This window comes from Coregonus clupeaformis, chromosome 3, assembly GCF_020615455.1.
Source record: "Coregonus clupeaformis isolate EN_2021a chromosome 3, ASM2061545v1, whole genome shotgun sequence".
Taxonomy (NCBI): domain Eukaryota; kingdom Metazoa; phylum Chordata; class Actinopteri; order Salmoniformes; family Salmonidae; genus Coregonus; species Coregonus clupeaformis.
This window is the reverse complement of record NC_059194.1, coordinates 15,110,378-15,121,776: the sequence shown is the minus strand read 5'-3', so window position 1 is coordinate 15,121,776 and position 11,399 is coordinate 15,110,378. Positions and strand designations below refer to the sequence as shown.

The 11,399-nt window shown below is 42.0% G+C and overlaps 1 protein-coding gene across 1 annotated transcript in view; it reads left to right on the top strand.

Moving 5' to 3' along the window:
• Nucleotides 1-8,891: 8,891 nt before the first annotated feature.
• The window catches only part of LOC121540894 (sideroflexin-5-like), a 50,060-nt gene continuing 47,552 nt past the window's right edge, over nucleotides 8,892-11,399 (top strand). Inside the window, exon 1 of the mRNA XM_041850022.1 lies at nucleotides 8,892-9,028. Within this exon, the coding sequence (XP_041705956.1) occupies nucleotides 8,972-9,028 (57 nt within the window). The 5' untranslated portion in view covers nucleotides 8,892-8,971. The remainder of the gene's footprint in view (nucleotides 9,029-11,399) is intronic.

Genomic DNA, 11,399 nt, shown 5'->3' with positions numbered 1-11,399 from the left:
CAAAGGGGCTTTGTTACAGACAGAAATACTCCTCAGCACCCCCTCAGACGATCCCGCAGGTGAAGAAGCCGGATGTGGAGGTCCTGGGCTAGCATGGTTACACGTGGTCTGTGGTTGTGAGGCCAGTTGGACGTACTGCCAAATTCTCTAAAACGACATTGGAGGCGGCTTATGGTAAAGAAATTAACATTAAATTCTCTAGCAACAGCTCTGGTGGACATTTCTGCAGTCAGCATGACAATTGCACGCTCCCTCAAAACTTGAGACATCTGCGGTATTGTGTTGTGTGACAAAACTGCACATTTTAGAGTGGCCTTTTATTGTCCCCAGCACCTGTGTAATGATCATGCTGTTTAATCAGCCTCTTCATATGCCACACCTATTAGGTGGATGTATTATCTTGGCAAAGGAGACATGCTGACTAAAAGGGATGTAAACAAATTTGTGCACCAAATTTGAGAGAAATACGATTTTTGTGCGTATGGAAAATTTATGTGATCTTATTTCAGCTCATGAATCATGGGACCAACACTTTACATGTTACGTTTATATTTTTGTTCAGTATAGTTCATTGACTTTCATTGAACCAGAATAAATCTGCAAGTGGGGTGTCTCACTTCTTCTTCCGTCTATGACGGCAGTTTTTCGCGATAGCCTACACTTGGCTGCCTGAGCCATGGAGCAAATATAAATAGGGGGTGCAAACTTGTGTTTTTTACCAGCAAATTATCATAATCCATTGGAAAATGTGTCAACTTTAATTTAGTTTTGCGCTAATCTGTATTAAAAAAAGATGACCATTTTATAAAGGGTAAAATGGTGTAATATGATTGAATTTTGGAAGGCCGCTCCCCGTCGCCCCATGATGAATGGTTTTGACCACGCTCCACTGCGGTAATTGGTGCAGCTACAAATCACAAGCGTCTCCTATAATTAAAAGGCACCCGCGAAAGATTCCGCGAACTTGTTTATCTGTTTTGTGCAGTTACAAGTATTGGTGTTTTGTTTCGTGTCCGATGCGCTCAGGGTGTTGTTACATATAATTTGTGGCGTGCATCAAGAGCAAAGCTGTGAGAACCAGGCTATCCATATCACTGGTATTTCATCTTATTCTTTCTATTTCGGTGGCAGGTTCGCTGCCTCAGTTCATGTAAGATGCCAAAACTTTGGAGATAACAATAGGTTGCCAACCTTTGAAGAAAGCTTGGAGTGAGATTTGCTACAGAATGTGAATTTCATTGCCCCCTTGCACAACCCCTAGACGGGGACTGGGTGTCCTCCCCCAGGAAAATGTTACCGTTTTAAAGCTAATTTCCTTCAATTCTAAGTATTTTGACATTGCTTAGGCCTATGACCAGGATGAAAAATGTTAAAATAAAAACCACAGGTCAGGTGTATTCAGGATGCTTTGAACATTAAATGAACACTCAAAATTCGACGACTTTGTTGCTTACTAAATGTAAACTGAGCTGTGAGGGGAATGGCACCTCCTTACCTTCAGGCTCTGATCAGACCCTACACCCAAACGAGGGCACTACGTTCATCCACCTCTGGCCTGCTAGCCCCCCTACCTCTACGGAAGCACAGTTCCCGCTCAGCCCAGTCAAAGCTATTCGCTGCTCTGGTACCCCAATGGTGGAACAAGCACCCCCACGACGCCAGGACAGCTGAGTCACTGACCTGAGACACTTGAAACCCTACCTCTTTAAGGAATAACTGGAATAGTATAACAGTAATCCTTCTACCCCCCCCCCCCCACCCCCCCATTTTAAAAAAAGGGGGGAAAAGAGTGGTTGTCCCACTGGCTATCCTAAGTTGAATGCACCAATTTGTAAGTCGCTCTGGATAAGAGCCTCTGCTAAATGACTTAAATGTAAAGTATGTTAATATTTTTTTTTAAACATATTTTTAGGTGGTTTGACACTTTATTCAGACAATGAGAAATGAGATGAGACAGACAAATTCTAGAAATGGGGAATAACAGTAGTGTTCTTGCTGACAAGCACATTAATTACCCTATATTTTAGCTCATTGTTAAGAATGAGAAATGTTCCACTGATCAGACTAAATCATGTAAATAGATAACAAAATCTCCTGAAGACAAGATTACATATCTTCCCCTACACCCTAACCAAATTATTGTTATGTTTATTGTCCCCCCTCTAGAATCAAACATACACTTTTCGGTTCACAGTCTGTTTCACAAAATGATTTTCATAGTTACAAATCAGATCACCCTACCCAACTTCCCTGCTAAAACATACTGTAGATCTGTCTGCTGCCTTTTCGTTGTCACAGCCTTAAAGGCTACTTGGTCAATCTGCCGTCTGCATTGGCCGTGCAGCATTTATGGTGATACGGCCTCTGCAGAAGTCAGGGCATTCATACTTCTTGCGCTTAGCGGAGCAGCGTAGAGCTGTTGAGCAGAGCTGTTGTCAAGGTAGTGAGTTTGTATTTAAACAGGACATACTGCCCCCCACCTACCCTCAACCAATCATGTCAATGCAGAGTTATACTGAGCTATAAGGAGCCCTCCGCATTGTTACAAAATTTGGGAGGACACGGCGATGGGGTACGGAGCTCAATTTGGCCACTGCATGCCTATGGAGGCTCCGCAATTGAGTCACACCCTCCATACCACATTTTCAGATCAAGCATAAATAGGCTTTTAGCAAAAAAAATGCCAATCACCAAACGAGGGGACTAATGCAAGTGTGGATTAAATCGATTTTAGTACATGCTGTCAAAAGGCTGCATTCTGCAATAGGGACAGGAGTAACAACAACCTAACTTTGTTGACAACATTGTACATAAAACAGGGCTACCATGCTGCTCTTTTTACTCTAATCTTGAGGGGCATTTCCTTAAAACAAGCATCCAATCCCCTTGATCCTTACATAACTAGACCAATCATATTCTTAAATGTGCCGCGGTTCACAGTGCTGTGGCAAGACAGGACTATGATAGAAGTTCCACTCGTGATTATGTTAAATTGAAGGCGCAGATGCTCCGATTTCAAAACGATTTGGAGCAGAGTTGAAAGGTTAACGCGCTGACTATACAATGGACTAATTAGAAAAATAAAAGTAGTACTTTTCAATGCCTGAGATATAAGAGGTGTGCCGTGACAGCGTGAGAAGAGGGTCAAATGCGTGTGTCTCAAGGCCAAAGTGTGAGATTTGGCAGCTCTACAGATGGCAAAGTCAAAGATACCGGTTTCCCCTATCTATCTGTGGCAAAGTTTTCACTACATGCTTATGACAAATCCAGCTCCAGAACCAGCCATAGCCTAGCTGGCTAATCTTTTGAATAAGGTGTAGCAACAACAGATAACAGTAGTTAGCTAGATAAGGTTAGCATGCTAGCTAGCTACATTGACAGCTGTCAGTGCCCTACTACCCACAACTTTCCCACCCCCAATTTGTGAATATGTACCTGACACCCTTGACCCACTTCAATTTGCATACCACCCCAATAGATCCACAGGTGATGCAATCGCCATCTCACTGCACACTGCCCTATCCCATCTGGACAAGAGGAATACCTATGTTAGAATGCTGTTCATTGACTATAGCTCAGCCTTCAACACCATAGTACCCTCCAAGCTCATCATTAAGCTCAGGGCCCTGGATCTGAACCCCGACCTGTGAAACTGGATCCTGGACTTCCTCACGGGCCGCCCCCAGGTGGTGAAGGTAGGAAACAACACCTCCACTATGCTGATCCTCAACACAGGGGTCCCACAAGGGTGCATGCTCAGCCCCCTCCTGTACTCCCTGTTCACCCATGACTGCGTGGCCAAGCACGCCTCCAACTCAATCATCAAGTTTGCAGACGACACAAGAGTAGTAGGCCTGATTACCAACAATGAGGAGACAGCCTACAGGGAGGAGGTGAGGGCACTGACGGAGTGGTGCCAGGAAAATAACCTCAACGTCAACAAAACGAAGGAGCTGATCGTGGACTTCAGGAGACAGCAGATGGAGCACGCCCCTATCCACATCAACGGGACCACAGTGGAGAAGGTGAACAGCTTCAAGTTCCTCGGCGTACACACCACTGACAATCTGAAATGGTCCACCCACACAGACAGTGTGGTGAAGAAGGCGCAACAGTGCCTCTTCAACCTCAAGAGGCTGAAGAAATTTGGCTTGACCCCTAAGACCCTCACAAACTTTTACAGATGCACAATTGAGAACATCCTGTCGGGCTGTATCACCACCTGGTACGGCAACTGCACCGCCCGCAATCGCAGGGCTCTCCAGAGGGTGTGCGGTCTGCCCAACGCATCACCGGGGGCACACTGCCTGCCTTCCAGGACACCTACAGCACCCAATGTCACAGGAAGGCCAAAAAGATCATCAAGGACATCAACCCCCCGAGCCACAGCCTGTTCACCCCGCTATCATCCAGAAGGCAAGGTCAATACAGGTGCATCAAAACTGAGACCGAGAGACTGAAAAACAACTTATTTCTCAAGGCCATCAGACTGTTAAATAGCAATCACTATCCGGATACTACCCGGTTACTCAACCCTGCACTTTAGAGGCTGCTACCCTATGTACATAGACATGGGATCACTGGTCACTTTAATAATGGAACACTAGTCACTTTAATAATGTTAACATACTGTTTTACTCATTTCATATGTATATACTGTATTCTACTGTATTTTAGTCAATGCCACTCCCGACATTGCTCATCCTAATATTTATATATTTCTTAATTCCATTGTTTTACTTTTAGATTTGTGTGTATTGTTGTGAATTGTTAGATACTACTGCACTGTTGGAGCTATAGGAACACAAGCATGTCGCTACACCCGCAATAACATCTGCTAAATATGTGTATGTGAAGAATAACATTTGATTTGATTTGTATTAGCAGCCTGCGTCATTTTTTGGAGGTCGAACCTTAAAGGACAATTTCTGCAATAGGACAGTAATTACGTCGAAATGGGGCGACATTGTCCTCTGGTGGGGGCCTTAAAATACCAGCCTGGTTGCCTTCTCTGTTCAGCTATTACATTCCACTCCTTGCAACTCCTGTCATTTGTCTTCAAATATGAATATTCTCTCATTAATGAGTTCGAGGAGATCAGAGGATTTGATCCTGATTCGATAACCTTCACAGCTATCATCCAATCACAATGTTTACGAAAATTAGAACGGTAGGAAAATGCTGCAACTTAATTTATACATTTGATTGGAAACATTCTTAACAATGGAAATTCTGCTGTAATACATGTAATTGTTAACATGAACATTGGGCGCAGGTAGAACAGAGGATTCCCGTTTATTGCATTTTTACCACCAGCCAATGTGATCACATCAGACCAGAGAAGCTCTCGCCATTCACATTTCCTTGCCAGTTTATTGTGAAGGCTGTAGCCTAATTTATATCCGCAAGCAAGAGCAAGGTCGTTTCCTCGAATATATAGCCAATATTTTTTAATTGCTCAAAATAATTGACCAAACAATAGGCATATTGCTTCTGGGACACGCATTGGTCTAGGCTACTTGTTCAAGAGCTATAGACTAAATAAGGAATAGAGACGAAGAGAGGCCAGTGGAGATGCCAGCGGAGATACAGAAATTGCGCAAGAAGGGAACAGTGAAGACAGAGATGTGTAAGTTAGACGTTAATTAATAGGATCTGCTATTAATTCACCATTCGTATGCTAGCCTATATATTTGGCCTAGCCTACTACAGTGAATTTAGGCGACTACCACCTGTGCTATGCAAGCCAGAGACAAAATAAAGATTTGTGAGTGGACGAGTCATGATGATCAGCATGTGTGCGAGGAACGACAGGTGCCAGTTTTGCGTTTCTTTCCTCTCATTAATGGTATGCAACTGAAGCAAACGTAGCTCGATTTAATCTTGTAGGCTAATATTTTCCGTATCATTATTTCTCTTGCTCTTTTATGGAGTCCTCTCTAGCCACTTTGAACCACATGATCTTGCATTGTCACTGCCTTCTAACAAGGGAATGACCGCAGGTTGTAACGGTATTGTTTATTGTTGTTCTTAAAATTATAATTCCAAATTTGCTTGCACCCCATGTTCCATGACGTTGGCATGGAAAATATTAATGTTGTTTACAACTACCAATCAGCAACTGCGCCGTAAATCTGGCTGCATATTGAACGTTGAGATTGCCTTGAAAACAATGTATGCTTTATCTGAAAATGTGGTCGGAGGCTTCGTATGGAGGGCGTGACGCAATTGCGGAGCCAGCGTGCAGAGGCCAAGGGTGTGTTCGTAAATTCAATCTGGAGTGCCAGAGTGTGCTCTGGGCGTTCGTAAATTCATCAGTTATACTGCGCTATGGCACACTCAGACGAGAGTGCTCTGAAATCGGAGTAGAAAGCCAGAGCGAATTTACGAACGTACCCCAAATCATGCGCCATACCACATCGCCCAACGCCTCTCAAATGTTGTTACAATATGGAGGGCTCTGTATAGCTCCGCATTGACATGATTGGTTTACGGTAGGTGGGGGCGGTATGTCCTGTATAAACACAAACTCACTTATTTGGCAACTTCCTTCACAATAGCTCTGCTCTGTTCCACTAAGCACAATAAGTATGAAAGCCCTCAGGTTTGCGGAAGCTGCATCGCAGTAAATGCTGTAAGGCCACTTCAGACTTTGGATTGACCAATGCAGAGCCTTTAAAAGGCCAGTCTCTTTGGCAAAAGAAAGGATTGGCAAGGAGTGGAACGTTAGCTAAGAAGCCTGTTACAGAGAGTACTTAAATACAGTACTATAATTTAAATGCTATACATGACCTAAGCACTGTAACATGTAAAATAAAGAAAATTGCTCATCAAATTCATTAATTTATTCATTTATTTTATCCTCAAATCTAAAAAAACTAATGTTTACAGACAGTATACTTCTACTTAATCATAATACAGGAGTATTGTAAATACTGTGAAAGTCAAAGCTGCCCTTGTATTCATTGCCCATATCTAATGAAAGGGATGCTGATTGCTGACAGTATAATGTATTATGCTGACAATGCAGACAGGTCTTCTTTCTAATGGCAACATTACTTTCTTTCCGCAAGAGGGCACTGCTATGTCTGCTAGTATTGACTTCCACTCCCCTTGTTCCAATGTGGTTTGAGCACATTATCAGAATGGGCTTGGGAACCTGCATGCTGTTTCACCCCATGACCTGTGACTTCAATTTTGGTTTCCATTACTTTCATCCAAACTCAGCAGGAAAAGCTCAATGAGATATAATATAATATATTTCCCTTGTAATTACAACATGTATGTCTCACAGTATAAAAGCCAATTCGATGTGAACTGCTGAAGAATAAAACAGGTTACACATGATCTAATATCAGGTTAGTATCAGTTTACACATTGAATGAGTAGCTTTGAATTGCTCTAATGTAAAAATGTATGGCTTATCTTTTTTAGTAATTTTAGAACTAGGCTTGATCCAAACTTCCACATTACAGAAGCTCAAAGGTTGAAGTGAAACATTTCTGGCAAAATGTAAATGAGAATAGCGGTAACCCTAACCTACTGTAGGCCTACAGCATTTGGATTTGGACCCTTTTCAAACATTGATCTATGTTTGATCAGCTTCGCGCCAGGTATGGGTCGAATCAGGAGGAAGTGGTACTTGCTAAGCATGCAGCGTGATGTCCTTTACACAAGCACATTCATTGGTTCATTACAAGAACGTCATTGGGTGTTGTGAATAATGCTGTGTTCTGCCGACTCCTAGGCTCATTGCATTGCAGAATAGTGTAGCCAAAGGAGGTTGCTGAGGGGAGGACTGCACATAATAGTGGCCGGAACGGAGCAAATGGAATGCCATCAAACACATGGAAACCATTTGTTTGATGTATTTGATACCATTCCACTGATTCTGCTCCAGCCATTACCACGAGCCCGTCCTCTCCAATTAAAGTGCCACTAACCTCCTGTGGTACAAATCAAATCAAATTGTATTTGTCACATAGACGTGTTTAGCAGATGTTATTGCGGGTGTAGCAAAATGCTTGTGCTTCTAGCTCTGACATTGCAGTAATATCTAACAAGTAATATCTAACAATTTCACAACATATACTTAATACACACAAATCTAGTAAGGAATGGAATTTAAGAATATATACATATATGGACAAGCAATGACAGAGCGGCATGGACTAAGATACAGTAGAATATTATAGAATAGAATACAGTATATACATATGAGATGAGTAGTGCAAGATATGTAAACATTATTAAAGTGACTAGTGTTCCATTTCTAAAAGTGGCCAGTGATTTCAATAGGCAGCAGCAGCCTCTAATGTGCTAGTGATGGCTATTTAACAGTCTGATGGCGTTGAGATAGAAGCTGTTTTTTTTTCTCGGTCCCAGCTTTGATGCACCTGTACTGACCTCGCCTTCTGGATGATAGCGGAGTGAACAGGCAGAAAGTGCAACACTGTGCAAGTAAAATTGGGTCAACAGGGGTTTCTCGGAGCATCTATGCAACATATATGACCACACCACAAGAACCGTTATGCAACCTCATTTCAGCTGATCAGTTATTTGGGATGTGTAGTCATCTTGACCGACTTTCTATGTGTAACTCGACATGACAGAAACTACACCTCCCATGTAACATCGCGATTTATCGCTTCACTAGTTTCACTGGGTTTCCACTAGTTACCACAGCCACAAAGTCAAAATTGACTATATCGTAAAAATGTAAGAAAACAAAAAATAACTTTTGGTCTTAATTTAAGCTTATTCTTAAGTTTATCAGTGTGGTTAAGGTTAGGGTTAGGTTTAAAATCACATTTTAAGAAGATAATTTGTGGAAATAGGCGGGGTTTATTACTTTGTGGTTGTGGTAACTAGTGACGACCGTTTCACTGGGAGTATAGCTAGTTCACTAACGTTACTTAAAAATCCAGTTTCATGATTCACTTAATTAATAAATAAATACTTATTCGCTGTCATGGCGGAATCTGCAGCCTGTCCTGCGTTCCAGCTTGGAAGACCTCGATATGATCAGGTAAAGGATATTTTTTGACTAATCACATTGTTATCTCTAAAAAGGGTGCAAAACACAACATCTTTGCAGATCTCCGACCTGTTCCTGCGAGTGCATCATTATGCTCACTCCTTGTTACTTTGTAGCGAAAGTTGCCTCTGATGTCCGCTCAAAAAATGTTTTTGTCATTGCAGTGGAATTATCTTTATGCTCTGTGCAAATGCATGAAAGTAACCAACTTTCTTGGAATTACCAAGTAGCGGGGAAGTGTTTCGGAGTTGATAGCAGGGTTGGTCGCCCAGTGTAGCTAGATGCTGCAGCTTCTTCATCAATGCTTAGCGGACATCCAATGTGGTCTCAGAGCATTTCGTATGATTCTGTACGTAAATCCGAGACACTTCATTTAATAAGATATGTTTCATAGAGCCCCACAGTGGAGGTGTCATAATATCCATAAAACCTTGCGGTCAAACAGGGAAATGCTTCCAAATTTCCCCCCACCATAAATTTTTTTCCATAGGGAATTTTAGAAACACTTAAAATAAGGGCTCTATTTCGTGTAGGCTTACCCTTGCGTGATGTTTTGATAACCATGTAAATCTCTCTCGGACAAGGTGACTTTTATCAATATATTCGGCTCTATTTACTCTCAGATTCGAAAATACTAATTAGCATCAAAGTAGACATCATGCAAAACTACAAATCCCTGCAAGCTCCTGCACGTCATCTCTAGCTGACACCTTTGCTAAGAGGTATTGTGTCAATTTAAAACTTGCACAAGACAGTTCACAGAATTGTCCATTTAAAGAAATGTAGCCAATTTATTAATTACTACATTTAGCTAACATTAGATAGTTAATCCAGAGATTCTTACCTTTGTCTCTATTCGGCAATCTAGTCCAGATCATCATGGCATTTGTAGTTCTTTATGATAGGAGCTAATTAGCATTTCATTTTGGGGGGTTAAATACAGGAGAATATATTGATAAAAGTCACCTTGTTCTAGAGAGTTTCACACGGTTATCAAAATGTCATGCCAGGGTAAGCCTACATGAAACACAGCCCTTATTTGAAGTGTTTCTAAAATCCCCTATGCGAAAAATGAATGGTGGAAAAACAATAGGAACCATTTCCTTGTTTGACCGCTAGGTTTTATGGGCATTATGACTCGTACTGTGGTACTCTATATGGTATGTTTTCATTTGTGGATGTCCATCATCCATTTCGTATGATTTGTTACAAATTGCAATACATTTTCCAAAAGTACAATATGTTACGAATTCCAATGTGTTGTGGTTAACGTTAGCTAGGTGGCTAACGCAAACGTTAGCTCTAGGTGTCAGGTGTTAAAGTTAGGAGTTAGGTTAAAGGGTCAGCTAAAAGGGTTAAGGTTAGGGTTAGCTAACATGCTAAGTAGTTGCAAAGTTGCTAAAGTTATACAGTGAGGGGAAAAAAGTATTTGATCCCCTGCTGATTTTGTATGTTTGCTCACTGACAAAGACATGATCAGGCTATAATTTTAATGGTAGGTTTATTTGAACAGTGAGAGACAGAATAAAATAAAAAAATCCAGAAAAAAACGCATGTCAAAAATGTTATAAATGTATTTGCTTTTTATGAGGGAAATAAGTATTTGACCCCTCTGCAAAACATGACTTAGTACTTGGTAGCAAAACCCTTGTTGAAAATCAGAGGTCAGATGTTTCTTGTAGTTGGCCACCAGGTTTGCACACATCTCAGAAGGGATTTTGTCCCACTCCTCTTTGCAGATTTTTGCAGGTCATTAAGGTTTCGAGGCTGACGTTTGGCAACTCGAACCTTCAGCTCCCCCCACAGATTTTCTATGGGATTAAGGTCTGGAGACTGGCTAGGCCACTCCAGGACCTTAATGTGCTTCTTCTTGAGCCACTTCTTTGTTGCCTTGGCCGTGTGTTTTGGGTCATTGTCAAGCTGGAATACACATCCACGACCCATTTTCAATGCCCTGGCTGAGGGAAGGAGGTTCTTACCCAAGATTTGACGGTACATGGCCCCGTCCATCGTCCCTTTGATGCAGTGAAGTTGTCCTGTCCCCTTAGCAGAAAAACACCCCCAAAGCATAATGTTTCCACCTCCATGTTTGACGGTGGGGATGGTGTTCTTGGGGTCATAGGCAGCATTCCTCCTCCTCCAAACACGGCGAGTTGAGTTGATGCCAAAGAGCTCGATTTTTGGTCTCATCTGACCACAACACTTTCACCCAGTTCTCCTCTGAATCATTCAGATGTTCATTGGCAAACTTCAGACGGCCCTGTATATGTGCTTTCTTGAGCAGGGGGACCTTGTGGGCGCTGCAGGATTTCAGTCCTTCACGGCGTAGTGTGCTACCAATTGTTTTCTTGGTGACTATGGT